Raw genomic sequence first — 17,606 nt, forward strand, 5'->3', positions numbered from 1 at the left:
TTTGCAATTGTTGTGTTACTAGCATTAGAACTAACCTAAAATGAACTGTGGGACATGATGTTGGCCAGTGAACCGAAGAGACACACAACACCCACAAACTCAATTGAAATAGTATTTAATGCTTAGATGATACTTAAAAATATACAAATGCATTAAAACTAATGCAATGATAGATTTACAGCTCCCCTCTGAAGCTAGAAAATATTTATACACTCAACGCTTAATTGAATGTATTAAAATTCTACCATGCAAGATTACCATGTAAAACAAACACAGACTTACATGCAGAATTGGAGTTACTGAACAATTCTAATGGGCTTATTTTTATGTGATATTCAAATGTGTTCAGAACTAACAGTAAGAACATAATATAAATCCAGTACATGTTACATCAACACAAATGATGCATTATTTCTTTTCTTGGCAAGACTTACATCAAAACGAGTAAAAAGCTGAACGCTAAATTCAAACTTGTGAATTCAGTACATATATTGCTGATAATTTTTCATGTCTTATTCACTTGTGATGTGACCTAATTAAAATAACCACGTTAAAATATTTGTTTGAAATTTGAAAATTACGACACATTGAAATATTCCAGCTGTACACAGTATAAACTGGTCTTAAAGGTTGAACTAAAAAGTCCCCGAGAGCATTGTCTTGAGACTTGAGCAGGAAACGGCTTTCCCAATTTAGTGGAATTAAAACTTAATGGAAGAAAACGATTAGACGATTTACAGTTGGGCTAAACACAAAACAAGCACTGTCACGACATCAATTCAAAAATAAAAGTCCTTTTATGCACTACCTGGTATGGAAAACACTCATTTTTAATTTTGTAACGTTTGATGAAATGAGAATCAAAAGTGAGTCCAGTACTAGTCTTCTTCCTCCTCATCGCCACCAAAGGACAAAAGGCTGCTGTTTTTCACTTTTTTCACAGAATTCACTTCCTTCTTTTCTTCTTTCTCTACAACGTCCCGCTTCTTTTTGCTGGAACTGGCAGTTATTCCTTGGAATTTGTCAGAGGATGAGCGCTTAGTTGGTTTCTTGAAGAGGATTTTACCATCTGAGCGAGGCTCGTCACCTATGAGCCATATGGAAGTGTGGTTCATTAGAACTGAGCTTTCAAAATGAACCAATTGTGAAATGGAAAAAAATAAACCAAATGCGATTTATAGTGGAAAAGATGAATACCTTAAAATTATGATTTTTTTTTCTGGAATTAAACATCCCATTTCCTTCAGCATTTTTTCAACACTTCTGAATAAAATGTTCCTCCAAGAATGCACCAAAAAGTCAAACGGTCAGCATGCAGGGACACAGTCATTTATTTTTCATATAAACTAGGGTCTGGCATTGCAATATTTACACATGATAAATAATTATTTTGAGGCAGAAATTTTCACACCAACCAATTTCTGTGAACGCTATTCCCTTGAGCCCTGTTATGAGCAAGCTAACTTTAGAGAACTTACCTTATGGTTTTGTACCATCAAAAGGCAAGTAACTTAGCTTTACGCTCCATTTATTTTGTTTTACAATACTGTTATTAATTTTCTACTTGTGTAAAATTCAAGAATGTCAAAATGGTACTCACATTGCCTGTACAGGTTTTACTAATGGTGAGTTTAACCCATTAAAAATGTTATTTAAGTGATCAACAATTCAAGTGGCTGCTTTTTGATTTATTACTTGTTGATCACTTGACAAGTGAGCATCAGATGTATGAACAAATAAAATGAAGTCAGCCCACGTTACTGTAATCTTAAAAAAGAGCCTTACTTTTCTCTGAATCTCCGTTAGGTTTTATTCCTTCCTTTTCCTTGAGATGTTTAACTTCGTCGGAGTTCAGGTCTCCATCTTTAAGGACAACAACTTGAGGTAATTCATCTTCTCGATCACTCCCACTGTCATCATCCAATTTGGGCATCTCCTGACGCTGCACACGGTGACATAAAACAGGGGGTAAACATTTGCGAAAGCTTACGCATGTGAAAGACTAGTAATTGTAAATGTGTTCAATTGCCTCGTGGTTGCCAAAAGTGGGGCAAGGGGTTTTTATCAATTATATTTTAGATTTAATAAGTATGAGATAACAAATACAGAGTCATTAGTTTAATTCAAATGAACAAATCGTACAAGGGTTCCTTGGGTCACAATTCCCGATTAGCCAAACAGCATGCTACATACCTTCGTGTCAACAGTCGGGCCTTCTTTGTAGCCAACATCATTTTTAAACTTCTTCAAAAAGGAAGGTTCCGCTGGTTTCACCCAGGACACACCACTACCTTTGTTCTTATTCATCACGGTGCAATAAATTACAATACACTCTAGAAAATCTGCTGGATCGTTACAATGGAGGTCTACCTACGGGAGCAAAACATTACGTCATTAACATGCGCCCAGTATGTCACATGATCCTTGGGAGCGACTGCGATTGGTTGCAATGAGATTACGTCTTTACGAATGTTCACGAGGACAATACCCGGATGTTTTCATTTTACCTTCAAACTATTTTTCTGTTTGCTGTAGATAATTAGAATTTTTGTTTTGGAATACAGTGCTTCCTATAATTGTTCAAAATATTTATTTTTTAATTCCAAATAAAATATTTTACTATCAACCGTACTAAATGGATTCATAATACACTTTTGCTTCGAAACTGAGCAACCAGCGGTTTATACAAATTTGGTTTCAACTTTAGAGATTCTCTGTTCTCGTAAATGAAAATAACGAATAAAGCGCTCCAGCGGCTTTAGAGATGTTTTCGGGTTCTATTTATGCTTTACTGGCGGGTTGTTTGGCTGCAGCCGCTTCCTTATCGGCTAAACTAACTCTTGGGGCAGACTACCTGAAGGAAATGTGTGAAGTTAGCATGTCTGGAGCGCAACACGACGAAACTATGTGCCTCTGGGTAAGACTTGTCTTGAATATGTGTTGTGCTGTAACTTCTTTGGGTAAACTGCAACTGCTAGAATGACGAGACAGCAATCGAAGCAAAATTCTAGTGGGCACAATATATTTATACATACCTCCTGGTCAAAGGTCATGTCATCATACTTGAACTTTGTTGTCGCCATGGCAACGTCCCATCTTATGTGCAGCTGCACATCCCACTGCGGCTGCTGTGCGTCGTCCTGATGTTCCTCTGCAATGCTGTTATGTGGACCTTCTTCTCCAAAGCTCTTCGCTACAGCCCTTCTTCTGCCAGGGCCACTGCCACCACTACTGCAGGCAACTTTATTTCCTCGGTAAGTTATCCCAAACTCTCAATGGGTGCAATTGTCAGTGAACGTCAGTAGATTCTCATTAAACTCGTTTTTGTGCACTTAGGCCATACTGGGGAAGCTTATTTTTGGAGAGAGTCAATCAGTTCTGTGGTGGGTAGGCATCTCTCTGACGCTGTGTGGGCTGCTGATGCTTCATGGATCCACGCCTCAAGCACGACCACGGGACGCCAAAACGGAATAGTTATTTTTACACAAAAACATCTTCATATGTGTGTGTGCGTGTGTGTGTTTCTACCCATTTCAAGATTGTTGAAAAGCCAATTAAAGTGTAATAAGTGTCTACATATGCAATATATTGTTTATTAAGGCTGAACAATATTGGACAAACGTGTGATATACAATATGGGTAGCGATGTTGATATTACTCCAATACAAAACATACTCAAAGAAACATTTTGGACATGCAATGAAAAATGTAATTTTTAATGTGGCAAAATAAGCAAATATTTTTAATTCCCCTAGATAATGTTAAATTACAAGTTTGCATCTAACAGATGAAATTCAGATAAAAGTATGGAAATGAAGAACTTTATTACGTCTTTGTCATCTGCTTATTGTATAAGCCAATATTGTGATATTGTTATTTTTCTAAATATATTGTGTAGCACTATTGTTTATAATTTTGAGTTTATTTAGTTCTTAAATGTCTGAAATTGTTTGTTGTGACCTAAATATGGCACTTTAAAGTGTTATTTATTTTATTTTTTCTTCCTTTTATGCTTTAAATATGTTCGAAATAAAGACATATCAAATTAATTTAACAGTCAAATATTTTTTCAACAGGAGAATGAAGCACAAATAATCGTCTCAGACTGATTTTTAGCACCCATTTAATGAGTTAAAAGCCCTCATACTGCCACCTAAATAAACAACATCCGACATAATTTAAACAAGACAATTCAATTCACACACGTAAGGGAAGATAAGGCACAGTGGCAATGACAAAAGTGGATACAATGTGCTCTAGAGTATTAGTGCTACGTTTGGTGTTCATTTAGTCACTCAGCTGCTACCTCGGTAAAGCCAACAGGTAGTAGTGAACAGAAAGCACAATAGTTCTTGTCACAACATTCTTAAAATAACATTTACTTTGGAATAGGCAGTACAGGAGTTTCTCGTGTTTGCAAGGATATTACATTAAAAGTCAGACAAAACTGTTGCATGTTTGCAGTGACTCAAAGTTAGCATTACACTAACGTTGCTGCTGTAATACATTTAACGTTTAGTTTTCCCCCCTTGTTGGACACATTTTTTTAAAAAAAATAAAATTTTAAAAACCGGCAATGCCTGTAAAATACGTCTAAAATAGAAAAGTTAGAAGGATCCATTCATTCATAAAAGGCAGCAACACAAGTCCGCCACTCAAGACAATGAACTTGATTATTTTCTAGTGAGTGCACATTGATGGCAGTATCTTTGGCAATTTTCACCTTTGTGGAAAGAATAATGTTGATAGCATTTTTGGCTATGGAAAAATGCAAAAAAACAAAAACTATGTGCCCATATATGCATATAGAGAATCAATGTGATTAAACATGAAAACAGAAGCAGCACAAAGTATTACACAACATTGAGTTGAAAGTTAATCCCCACATTTTAGGGAAACTTACCCTCTGTTATTTGCACACACAAAAAAAAAGTATTACTGTGTGTGTCACTCAGCCATATTGAAGTGGGTTGCGTTCCAATTAGTAAAAAAATGTGCTTTGCCACCCTCTTGTGGCATCCACAGTTATAAACCTTTTTACTGTGACATCAATTACATACAGATTTTCACTATTCTCATCAGGGGTCGGAGCTTATCGCCTGAAGAATTGCCAAAACCTTTGGTCACGGCTGCACAAGTACAGTACTGCAGAACATGTATGTAGACTGAAGAAAACTGAACATAAATGTTAGCATCAAGGCTGGACCAAACAAAACATGAAGCGCTGGCTGACCCAACACTGATTTCAGAGGCGACCACAGACATATTATTTGATCCAAGATAGATTAAGCAATGACTGCATTCTCATTATTGCATGTTGGGAATGATTTTAAAGCTGCCATTTTGACATATTAATGTGGTCCCTCATCGTTGTTTTATGTTTGGGAGAAGGAACAAAAAAAATCTGCCACAGATAAGGGACTATTCTATATTCTTGTATATGGTATGTTATTTTTTTCCCCCACAGGACTGTAGATATTGAAGAGATAAAAATATATTTCATTTGAGTTTCAGTATTGTATGAAATAAAGTGTAGCCCACCACATGGCTTGTGCGGAAGCAGTCCTAGTTGAATGGGATCTCAATGACATCCTCCTCGATGATGTCGCCCTGCGGAAGAGGGGTAAGCTCTGCGGGGTTCTTCTTGCAGCTCATCCCAGCGAAAGGACTGCACCAAGTCAGGGAGAAGGGGCCCCCGAAAGCCATCTTCATGGCCTCCCAGCACGGCGTCTTCTCCCACTTGCCCGTTTCACCCTTCAAGCGTTCGATTCCCTACAGAGGACAGAGTTAAGGCTTGAGCTAAGGTTTGGTATCTACATGCTGGTTTCCAATCATTCTTCTTCGATGGGACTGAATGTGTGGCAGTGATTTGCTCTGTGGGGGTTATGGACACAAATAGCAGATTAATTCTCAACACAATACTCATTACAGGTTGTTTGGATTCATCCATTTAATGCATCAAACACATTTTGGAAGTCAATTTCATGATTTTGGGGTTGGGAACACGGCAATGGTTATCTTGAGCCTAGATTTTGTTCTCCACATGCATGTTAGGTTAATTGAAAACTCTGTTCAGAGGTAAGAACATACGTAAGTGTGAATTATTTGTGGCCTTCCAATTGGCTGACAACTAGTTGGTATATCCCACTGCTCCCAAGTCAACTGGGATAGGCTCTGCAATCTTAATCAAGTGATACTCAAAATGGATGGATGGCTGTTGAGATGTTAGGCATTTGCAAGCATCAGATGATGCTCAAGAAAAAATGTGAAGAGGAGAAAGGCTCACCCTTTGAACATGACGAGGTCGTCGGAGTGCAAAATATGGACTACATTAACATATGGCAGGCGAGTATTGTACTGAGAATTGATGGATGGACTAAATATGCCTTTACTTTCTTGGAAACATGCCCAAGATTTACAGAAATTATCATGCAGATCAGAAGAAAAAAAACAAACAATAATGCCAGAAGCAAATTCATCTGTGACAAGTGTATCGGACTGTACATTCTCCTTTCACAAGGAACACGTCTTTCCATTTTTTAAGTACAACCTGCATGCTTAGGATGTATTGCACGCATGGTGAGACAGCAACAGTGCACTTTGTCACAGCTTACCTCTGTCACCAAAAAGAGATGTCTGCTTCAGAGAACATCAGTTATCAATCAAATTAAATGCATGAAGAGGGTGGGAACAGAATGAAAGACAGACAGATTCATAAACTGTGTCGGACAAGTGAAAGAACCATTGTTTGGAGTGTCAAAAACGTCGGAGCAAAAATGAATGTCAGGCACGTTCTGATTTGAAAAAAGTATCCTACCCCCTTAGAAAAAGAGTCTGGAAATAACTTTTGCATTGCAACTGAGTAGAGTTTATTCCCTATATGTGCTGAAATGACTTCAGAATGTTTACAACAATGAAGTGGCCCCCCCAAAATATTGAGACCTAACATTTTCAGCAATAATTTTACATCATACCAGCAGTGTTTCACAATCTATATACTATTTGTAGCCTTCGTCAATACCATGCCTTCACTCGCTATCACATACATGTTTGTTGAGTGTTGACAGAAAATAAGAAATAAAGCGCACTTCAGAGTTTGTTACGCCGAATTAAAAAAAACAGGTCCCCCATGAAGTACAGAAAAACGGAATGTATCCGAGTGTTACCCTCGTCATGCATTAATTGAGCAAAGGAGGTTATGACTTTGCCTGCATTTGTTTCTCTGCATATTCATAACATGCGTAACTAACAACAATTCCAGGTTAATTTCCTTGACGGGACAATCAAGGCATTCTAATTTGGATTAGGATGGGTTCAAATCATTATACTCAAGTCTTGCTGTGATTATTTAGACCCCCCCTCGAAAAAAATATTAAAAGCGGTCCATCAGCCTACGTTCAAATGCTCATTCTGAAGACACATTAAATTAACTACACCATGACTTGTTAAACTGAGTAGAGACAAACACAGGCAAAACTATAACCTCCTTTGCTTGTGGAGGTAAAAAAATCATCACAATAAACATTTTCAAGCCCTTCCTGACATGTCTGCTGGCATTAATACTGTAATGTTACACAGGACACTTCAGTCAAATCTGACTTCTGTATCAACAGCTGTCCAATAAGGTTGAATCTTTACACATGCGCTTTTTACTGGGCAGCCTTCAGTCTGATAAAAGCACAAATATGATAGAAATGGACCAAACGTGGAATTAAAAAGTGCTTTGATCCAGACCAGAGTAGCGACAAGCGTGAATCCTGATAACGGGTGATAACGGCGTACGGTTGAGATGTTAAATGCATTGCAATGTAAGTAAAAGCACAGAGTAAAGCCCACTTGACATTCTTCCACTGCACAATCAGCAGCGAAAAGTCACACAAGCAATTGTGAAAACAAAAGGGTCTCAAAAATTAGCCCGAACATACAGTACATGAGAAGTTTGCCCTGACGTAAATGCATGAATTCTTTTAGAGATAAGCTTTTATCTTCAAAATATTGTCAGCGGAAGCAATCTCACCGAGCCTAGCGGAGCAATTTTGAATGGTCACAGTAAAACACTGGCAAATTCAGTTCTTGTAATAAAGTTAATAAATAGAAAGAACCCTTCTGTAACCCACCAATGGCAACTTTGTTGAGCAAATGTCACACAATAATCGGAATGTTTTGCGCTCACACAACTGCGCACATTATACTTATAATTGGAAATGGACGTACTGAATCGAATCCTAAATGTTCATCAACTGTCAACTCATTTAGTTCCGACCGCATGTTCAAAAATAGAACACAAATTAAATCAATTAAAGTTACTGACTTGCTTAACACACACTTGTTGCTGCAAACAGCTGTGCCTCTTATGTAAAGGGGAAGTCAATCCAAAATATTCTTGACAATATGTCCTGTGCTACCCAACTAGTCAAGACATAGTAATTTAATTAATGTTTCATTAGTGGAATACGAATTAAGCAGGCAAAATTCAGCAGTTTTTATCCATCTCAGGTCGGCCATTTTGCCACCTGCTGTGGACTCAAAATGATATCACAGTTGCCAGGTCTTTTGGGGTTGACTCCCTCTTTAAGCATGGCAATAAATAGTGACTAGCTGACAAGTTGACTAGTTTACAGCAGTCCTTGGTTTAAGGATGGTCCTGAGATACGGGTTTCAAGGTAACGAGTGGGGCGGGTGTCAATTCATGATTTAAATATATTGAAAATAACCGGACTCATCACAGTGTTTGTAAATAAGATTTACGAAAGAACAGCGTTCAATGGTAAAATGTAAACAAGTATTAAGCATGAAGTAAGCACACAGACCAGATGCAAAAGTGTCCGCAGTCACTAGCGACTGTCGGAGCCACTTAGTGGGGCTCAAATCGGCCCAATCAGATGAGGACGCATTCTTCCCTGTCACACCACATATTGGTATGTCTCAGCCTTGCCATGGTCAGGTGTGGAGAATGGGCTAAACCACAGTAAGGAGAAAGGGTGTCCAAAGACCGCCCTCAAGTTCATCCACTTAGTTTTTTTAGCCCATCTTCTCTCTTCCTTTTTCAACTGCTCTATGCCCTAAAAACAAAAGATAACCAAACTTCAGTTGGTGTGTTCTGAAACCCAGTCAAGCAATCACAAAGTGTTATTCATCTGTAATTGTGATAGCTTTCTTTGCAATTGCAGAGAATGACTAAGTTATTTGCTGCAGTACAACCTAGAACTTTATAAGCCCCTCCTCTTAGCTGACAGTGACTAAAATGCAGATTGATTTCCGGTTCGATGTAACTACATATGTAAGTATTACAGTATTGTCTCTCCAGACAATTATTTACTTGATTGATCTGCAGTTCAACGTACTATGTGAACTATGTGCACTATGTGGTTCCACGGAGACACAAGTGACAAGTGTATGGCATCACCTAATTATTCATTTCAGTGCTTTGTGACTTGAAAGCACGACAGCTTAGCAATTCGTATGGCTTCTCAGTGTTTCTCAAGTTAACTTAGTCATAATCCTCCCTCAGTTATAATGATACTTTTCAAAGTGTAGGTTACTTGCTAACATGGAAGTGATGATTGGTGACAAAAGCCCTTTTCACACTGCATTTAGCAGGGTGCAGGGCACCATCCTCAAACCTTTGACTCTTTCACAATTAGGATGTACAGCATTATCGACACGATAGATTCAAAGTGTAAAGCATGCATTGAACATAAACTACATTTCTAACATTGCATGTTGATTATCACCCGCGTAGTGACGGCATACCGCAAATGGATTAGAGTGCACATATCCGCATCAATGTGAAGTAGAATTGAGAAATACAAGCATCCTCGAATGTCCAGGAAGATTAACACGGATGTTGATGGATGGTAGTTTCAAGAAAGATGGAAAGGTGAACATGGAATAGGCAGATTTGTGCCTTCAAGAGAAATACATGTATGTGTGTGTGTTATGAGGCGGTGTCTGTCAAAAAGCACGTTAGCATTTTGACACCAAACATGGAGCTAAGTATGCCAAAATAAGCCATGAAGAAAAATTGTCCAAAAATGAAAAGGCAAAGTGCATTTGCAGACTAACATGATCACGAAAGCCACAATTAAAAGTGAGCGACAGTAAAAGCTTGCTGTATTGTGCTGAACAAATCTTCCTAGTTCAAAATTAAGTCTCGTTGAAATGTCCACTTAAACCTCAGCACAATGCACCAAGGATTAAAAAAAAAAAAAAAAAAGGAACAAATGAATGTTTTTGTGTCAGAGGGGAGTGGCCTTTTTGGAGAGCATTTCTGATGCGATATTGCTTACAGACAACATGCAAAATAAAAAAAGTCTTCAAATTAAGTGTTGAACAGTATGACTTCATTATTTCTCGTTTCAGTTGCTAGTGAGGCAACCCACTCTCCATTTGTTTGCCAAATTTTAACAAAAAATATCCAGCAATTAGTTCATACTGGCCGTAGGGCTTCCCCACGTGGTCGCGTCAATATTACTGTGGCATTATGAACAGCCTTACTTGCCCTAAAAACTCAGCGGAACTAAACACAAAACTTTTTTTTTTGCAAAATTTATGTTGTATGTGCCACCACTAATCTTGGTCTTCAGATTTATATTTGATTGTTGTGAAACAAGAACTGACCAGATTCATCCATCCATTTCTATCCATCTGAGGGGTTGCCCATTGAGACAAAGGTAACCCAAAAAAAAAATGTAAACAATGATTTTGCTTAAAAAAATTCTAAGCTACCCTGCTTGCCCCCTAATTTTAATAAAAGGTTTGGCCGCACTCAACAACCAACATAATCAAACGTTTTTTTAAGACTGCGTTCTAGCTTGACGTCTTAAAATGATGGCCAAACATGATCACTGAGGATTTCATGGTAAAGAGCAGATTTCATGGTTTGTTTCGGCACACTCAATTCCTGATTTAACAAGGAGGCAAGTACTTTTTCACACAGGGTCGCTTTCAATTCTTTTTTTTTAATAAACCAGATCTCAATTTAAGAGCAGCAATAAATGTTTCCTTATGTGATTGTTGTCCAATTTTTACGTTTATTTTATATTTATAAACATTCAAGTGGGCAAGCTATCCTACAAAAATAACTTTCAGAATGGGCGAGTATTTTTTCATGACCAAACCACGCTATTAATTTAAATAAATTGCAAACATAAACGTATCACATCAATATACATTTTCTTATATAATTGAAGGTTTAGTAATGTTATTAATTTAAATTTTATTACATGGGTAATGCATCACCATCCAGGTCGCCGCCACCTTTCTGAGAAATTTCTGAGCAGGTGTGTCATACATCAAGCACTACAGATAAATGGGCAACATTTGCATTCAAATAAAATATCAATACCCAGGCGTAATATATCCTAAGTGTTTCGATAAAGGGTTGAGGATTGCTTGGTCACATTTCAAGGAGTGGGGAAAGATGACATTGAGCTGCCAGTCAAGGAGTGATGCAGAGGAGGAAGGGTAAAGGATTACTTATTCCAACTAAATGGGTTTACTTACAGTTTCATCAGTACAGATGGAGTGGACTTGGGTACCGAACATCACAGAGGTGAAGATGAGGAAGAGGAGACCCTCAAAGCACAGTAGTATGAGGAGGATGACTGTTGCTGGTGGAGAGAAGGAACTGCACTCTGGGAAATGACCATGTGAGGGAAGAAAAGCACGTGGGACAAGAAGAGGCTCATGAGGTTCTACTAGAATCTACCATAAGGAGTTTTCTACAAACACTCTTCTTCCACAACCAGCTGTAACTCCTGAATAAGGGATGTGAGGGGGGGGTGGGGGCGATACAGCAAGCCAAATCAATTCAAAACTTGGCCCACCTTTAGTGTGGCCTACACACCCCGCACAAATCAATTGGAAAACAAACTTATCTTTGATATGAAAAAACATAAATACAACAAATCGTACAATAACTTGGTTGCATAAATATGCACACCCTGTTGCAGCACCTTTGACTGACTGTATATTAAAGCACTCGGTTTAAAAAAACATTTAAATATGGGGGGGGGGGGGGTACCAAAACACTGTTACTGTGAATATACACCTGACACAAAATATACTTACTTGTCCAATCTTCTTCAAAGCAGTAGAGAAAGTGGAAAACCACCATGAATAAAGCATGGAGGGAGACAAGTGCAATGTACATCTGAAGAAACAGAAAAGGAGATTTAAGGAACTAAATTGAATCTAAAATAATAAAATGTGTCTTAAACGTATACAGTAGAACATTGTTGCAGAGGGAAAGGAGCATTGATGTTAAACTACAACACAACATGAATGTGACATGTCATCGTAACCAACTTACAGTAAATAGCACAAAGTACTTTTGATTGTTCTCCCCAACACAGTTGTTGACCCAGGGGCAATGGTGGTCCATCTTCCGTATGCAGCGTTTGCAAACACTAAGAGAGTTCATCAAAGGTGTGTGTGTGAGAATTAGTGCCTTAGGAGTGCTCAATTAACACTTAGAAACAATGCCAGGTTTTTCATAAGCCAGACCACCTTAGGTATGCCTTCTAAGTCCTTTACCTGCAGTGATGTGCTCGGTCAGGCTTGATGCTACAGCACTTGGGACATTTGTAGACCACCTGTCCCGGTTTCAGCTGAAGGCTTTCTATGTATTCCTTGGTTGCATTGCCTTTGGGCACTGCCCCCTATAAGAAAGGTCATACTTTTAGATCTTAAGGGAGGAGGGCCACTACCCCAAAGTGGGTGGCTGATTCTGAGGGTGTTAAGAAATGCAAAATCAATATTATTGTGTTATGTAACATGTTCATTTAGACACAATACAAATCAAGCATCTCAATAAGTCACTTACAGGATCAGTGCACATGGCTCTGACGTGTGAGGCGAGGGCAAGAAAGGCCAGAGCGTTGAACAAAGACCCGTTGACAATGCTGTATGTCAGATTCTTGGAGGGCAGCAGCATTACAAACAGTACTACAAACTCTGCATACAAAACTAGCAGCCACGTGATGAGAGCGCAAATGATGCCACAGGCGTCCTTAATGAACCACATGGCGGAAGCAGACGAGGAGGTGATGACGTCCTTGGAGATGGGGATGCGTTGCTCGGCCTGTAAGAAAGTGGTTCCTGCCCACGCTTGCCCACGGTTGTGCTCCACGTCCCTGCATCGGTGCACTGGGCTCTTCATGCTTCATCTATGCTAGAAAACTCCTTCTGGCTGGTCCTGATGCACCTTTTGGTTTCAGGATAGGTCACCACATGCTGGAGAGGAGCAAGAGGGCCACAGCTTCACTCATCTGTTTTAGGAGTTTTTTTTTTTTGTTCGTTGTCCAAAATAAATGCAGGACAACATTTTGAGAGTGTGTGAGCTCTTTGTCTGACATTTTAAACACAGGTCTACACTTTTGTGAAAGTCCAAAATGCTAATGCTAATGAAATACTTGAACTTAGTTCATTAATTTCTTTGAGTGACAGCATACTATAGTGACTTTACAATGTCAACACAGGCACATCTTGGCCTTCGACACCTGCAACTGTATGAGATCATGAAAAGGTGAAGCCTAACTCTCAATCGATGTGTTAAATTTGAATTATCCTGCAACGCCTAGCAAGATACCGATACCACATTTGCTGTCAAGTTCAACTGTTAAAATATACACAATATTAAAAGAATATATTTCTGGTGATTTATAGCTGTGTGATATCTAGTCGCCTTCAGAGTTCAAGTAAAATAACACCTTCTACCAGTACAGCAACATAAAACCTAAATCCAACGTCACCTATGGGTTGACGTTTTAACTTAGCTGCTAACGCTAACTAGCGATAGTACTTACATTATGGGTTGTAATTTTATGACAGTTGTGCTGGCTTCAAATGACAAACGCCTGGAAATATCCGCTTCCGCTCATTTTACATTGGCTAATTTCATTTCACTTTTTCCCCCATCTAGCTTGCTGCTAAGGCTAATTTTGATTCTTTCTTTTTCTTCTTCTGCTTCTTCGTCTTCCGTGGTGTCATCACTGCCCCTAGCGGTCTGGAAAGACTAAATAAATAAATAAATAAATAAATAAATAAATAAATAAATAAATAAATAAATAAATAAATAAATAAATAAATAAAGTCTATTCTTTTTGGTTGAAGTAATATGTAGCACATTTCCCTAATTCTTCTGTAGAATATCTACAATAGTTAAACACATATCTCCTCTACCGATGTCATGAATCATTATAATTATTCAACAGCCAGTTACTATCACGATCATCAGTCATATACCCATTTTGTGAATCCTGTGTATTCTACTCAAGATGGGGAATCTTAAGATTTTTTTAGTGATGGAAATCTCCTAGGCAGGATAGAGAATTTGAGAAGAAAAAACATCTGCCTCATATAGTCAAGAGGTTCTTTTTTTAATGCTTTTTACTGAGTAATGATTTTATGTAAACACAATGGAGTGTTGCAGCCTTGGTGAGGCAGGGTTCCAAGGCTACAACAACAACAAGAGTTGTGTATAACCCTCTCCCTCTCAAAACACTGGTCAACCTCGGCTCAAATGCTCGGATATGTGACTAGTCATTTCCCATAGGGCCTCTAAAGAAGACTGTTGTGACTCAAGGTAGGTTTACAACACTATTCACATGGTTAAGGCAATTTTACACAAATTGTAATCGAGTTTCTGACTTCAACAGTAAATTGGGAGTGTTACAAAAACACATTTGAATCTTGCAATTGCGATATGATATAATTATAGTGAATGATTAATATTTTGATGATGTTTTGATTGAGTTTATTCGTTTCTGTTATCTTAGCAAGCCAAACTATAAATAGCTATGTATAACTTCGGGATGTGTGAGCCAATTAATATAGTTTGGAGAAGTGCTGCTACAGGTGAGAGCCATTTTTACAGCAAAGTGGGACAAAAGGTAATTAATTACGACAATATAGTGATTACAAATAGCTAGCCTCACTCATTAAAAGCACATGGGAAATTTATTAAATGAAAGCATTTGGACTGAAGGATGGGGCGCGTGTTGTCTCCAGTGGATTTGATAGTTTCATGAAAAAGTAATGGAAGAGCACTCTCATCATGATGTCTAATTCAGCCATTAGTGTTGAGAGAGGTCAGCTAGTAACAAAAAAAATAGGAACAAAACAGAAAACCTTTTAAAGTCCTATTACAGTCCCTCGTCTGCTCTTAGTTTTTGTTTTGAGTTAAAAAATAATATGTACTTTATTTAGGTCCTGGAACAGTTTATGTATGTATTTATTTATTTGTATGTACTTGTTCAAAAATGCTTCATTTCATGTTAGTCTTTTGTAGTTTTAATGTTACTTTTTCATAGCAGCAGCATTTTTTGAGAGCCAATTCACAAAGAAAGTCACAGTAAATAACAAACTGCAATTCTCAAACTAGTGTGTGACCTTTTTTTTTTTCCAGTATGGACTAACAGAGTCAACATTTAGACTAAACCTCAAAAGCGATTCGTTCTAACTTGCTTGTCTTGTCTCCACTTGCCTGTCTTTCTGCAGGTGATAGAAGAGGGCACTCTTTAAAACATCCACCATCAGATCGAAAGATTTACAAGGAGGAAACCATCTGTTTTTGTACGAACATACGTTAGTAGGCGGCAGGGCCGAAAGACAAAAACCTATCATTTCCTTTTTGCCATCATCATTATAACGCCACAGAAGCGCCTTTTAGCATTTTTAAAAAAGCGCCTGTCTTGTCTGACCATGAACACCTCAATGAATAAGTCAGACTGCCCAGAGTTGAGTGTTCCTCTCCCCATCTTCTTCACTATGGGAGTATTCAGTCTGATGGAGAATCTCTTGGTTGTGGTGGCCGTCGTATACAACCGAAACCTGCACTCGCCCATGTACTGCTTCATGTGCAGCTTGGCGGGCTTCAATACCATCGCCAGTCTCACTAAAACCTGTGAGAACGTCCTGCTTGTGTTTGCACATGTGGGTCAACTAGAGAAGCAAGGTTCCTCTGAGACTAAGATTGATGACGTGATTGACTCACTGATCTGTATGTCTTTTGTGGGTTCAATTCTCAGCTTCCTGGCCATTGCTGTGGACCGGTATGTTTACAAATCTTGGGATAGTCACACAGTCACAATGATTACATTTTGTATTTCAACTCGACAGTTTGGGCCAACCACAGGACAATAATGGCAAAGCTGTTTCTTCTTTGTATCTGTATGTCAAATCAAAACTGTGAATGCTAATATCCACACTGCTAAAAATAGTGGACTATAGAGTTTACTTATCAATCATATAAATAAAAATGTTTTGGAAGCGCATTCTGTTAATTATGCCATTGCGCTTGCATAATGATGACTTGTCGATTTGAATTCCATAAAATTGGTTGAATTCCAAATGGTATGACCTCGGGCTAGGGCATGTGGATGTTCCATTGCACTTTAGTTTACAAAACAGTAATCTAGCTAATTATTTAAGGAATTCTGTATATATTGGCTCACTATGAACTTCAAGGACATTCAAACACTACATTTTCAATCCGATCAGAATTCAAGCTTGATCAGCTATTAATTCAGAAACGTAGTAAGCAGTAGTATATAAGTAACAGGAGTATTGCAGTTTTAGAAGAATACTAATCATTAATACTTGTCATTGCAGATACATCTCTATATTCCATGCACTTAGATACCACAACATCATGACAATGCGACTCACAGGGACCAGTTTAGGCATCATCTGGACAACATGTGGGGTGTCAGCCATATTCATGGTGAGGTTCTTCGACGTCAAGTTCATCATGATCTGCTTTGTTTGTCTATTTTTGATCTCCTTTGCCGTCATTTGCTTCCTCTACATTTATATGTTCATGCTGGCACGTAACCATGCCAGGAAGATTGCTGCTGTAAATTCGGGTGGTGGTGAAAAATGTCGTTTAAGGTGGTGGGGAAGCAGTATGAGAGGAGCCCTAACACTAACCATCCTGTTTGGGGCATTTGTTGTGTGTTGGGCACCTTTTTTCCTTCACCTCATCATCATGACAGTGTGCCCGACAGACCCATATTGTGAGTGTTACAGATCACTCTTCCAGCTCCACTTATTGCTGCTAACGAGCCACGCCCTTATCGACCCTGCTATCTATGCCTTCCGCAGCGCCGAGCTCAGGCATACGTTCCGGAAGATGCTTCTTTGTTCCTAAGAGGCGCAGTTTTTTCAAATTTGAAAAATGTCATTTTGCTCACCAATGGATGATAAACATGTATCATGTATTAGGACAAAGAGAGAGGTCACAGCTAGAGCCGAGTTGCACTTTGATTAGATTTGTGCTGTTTCAAAGTTTTAACCTTTTATTTCAATTTACACTATTATCTGCCAGGAAATTTCTCTTCCCCTTTTCTTTGACGTGCACACTTTCTTTAAATTCAACTTTATGTTGTAATTAAATCAGGATACATTGAGGTAGTTGCTCAAGGCTAAACCACTGCTCTTGTGATTAAAGCCTGCATCATCTGAAGTTCCGTTTTTAGCTCAGTAAAGCAATGCGTAACCTAATTAGAAACTTGATCACCAGACTTGTGAGATGGATGGGATATTCCAGCAACGGACGAATGCTTGCAGATTTGTGAACAGTTTAACATTTACTTTTATTATCA

General features: G+C 38.4%; 4 protein-coding genes across 5 annotated transcripts; 2 read left to right on the forward strand and 2 right to left on the reverse strand.

Moving 5' to 3' along the window:
* Positions 1-99: 99 nt before the first annotated feature.
* kiaa1143 (KIAA1143 ortholog) lies at positions 100-2,408 on the reverse strand. The gene is made up of 3 exons (XM_049729601.2): positions 2,194-2,408; positions 1,786-1,942; positions 100-1,087 (listed from the first exon to the last, which is right to left on the reverse strand). Exons 1-3 carry the CDS (start codon positions 2,305-2,307, stop codon positions 879-881), a joined length of 480 nt encoding a protein of 159 aa, XP_049585558.1. The 5' UTR covers positions 2,308-2,408; the 3' UTR covers positions 100-878.
* Positions 2,409-2,464: 56 nt separating this feature from the next.
* LOC125974792 (transmembrane protein 42) lies at positions 2,465-4,049 on the forward strand. The gene is made up of 3 exons (XM_049729603.1): positions 2,465-2,917; positions 3,108-3,254; positions 3,337-4,049. The coding sequence occupies exons 1-3, from the start codon at positions 2,765-2,767 to the stop codon at positions 3,472-3,474; spliced, it is 438 nt and encodes a 145-aa protein (XP_049585560.1). The 5' UTR covers positions 2,465-2,764; the 3' UTR covers positions 3,475-4,049.
* Positions 4,050-4,106: 57 nt separating this feature from the next.
* On the reverse strand, positions 4,107-13,994 carry zdhhc3a (zinc finger DHHC-type palmitoyltransferase 3a). Of its 2 annotated transcripts, none has more exons than XM_049729599.1 (7): positions 13,809-13,993; positions 12,827-13,236; positions 12,538-12,662; positions 12,314-12,410; positions 12,073-12,154; positions 11,506-11,636; positions 4,107-5,772 (listed from the first exon to the last, which is right to left on the reverse strand). In XM_049729599.1, exons 2-7 carry the CDS (start codon positions 13,160-13,162, stop codon positions 5,566-5,568), a joined length of 978 nt encoding a protein of 325 aa, XP_049585556.1. In that variant the 5' UTR covers positions 13,163-13,236; positions 13,809-13,993; the 3' UTR covers positions 4,107-5,565. The 2 variants fall into 2 exon arrangements, with proteins under 2 accessions (XP_049585556.1, XP_049585557.1); XM_049729600.1 differs by lacking the exon at positions 4,107-5,772 and adding an exon at positions 6,846-9,062 and having other exon boundaries at positions 13,809-13,994.
* A 1,498-nt stretch (positions 13,995-15,492) lies between these two features.
* On the forward strand, positions 15,493-17,476 carry mc2r (melanocortin 2 receptor). Its single transcript, XM_049730634.2, has 2 exons — positions 15,493-16,055; positions 16,615-17,476. Exons 1-2 carry the CDS (start codon positions 15,706-15,708, stop codon positions 17,150-17,152), a joined length of 888 nt encoding a protein of 295 aa, XP_049586591.1. The 5' UTR covers positions 15,493-15,705; the 3' UTR covers positions 17,153-17,476.
* The last annotated feature ends 130 nt before the right edge of the window (positions 17,477-17,606 follow it).

The sequence above is a fragment of the Syngnathus scovelli genome, chromosome 9 (assembly GCF_024217435.2).
Source record: "Syngnathus scovelli strain Florida chromosome 9, RoL_Ssco_1.2, whole genome shotgun sequence".
Lineage (NCBI taxonomy): Eukaryota > Metazoa > Chordata > Actinopteri > Syngnathiformes > Syngnathidae > Syngnathus > Syngnathus scovelli.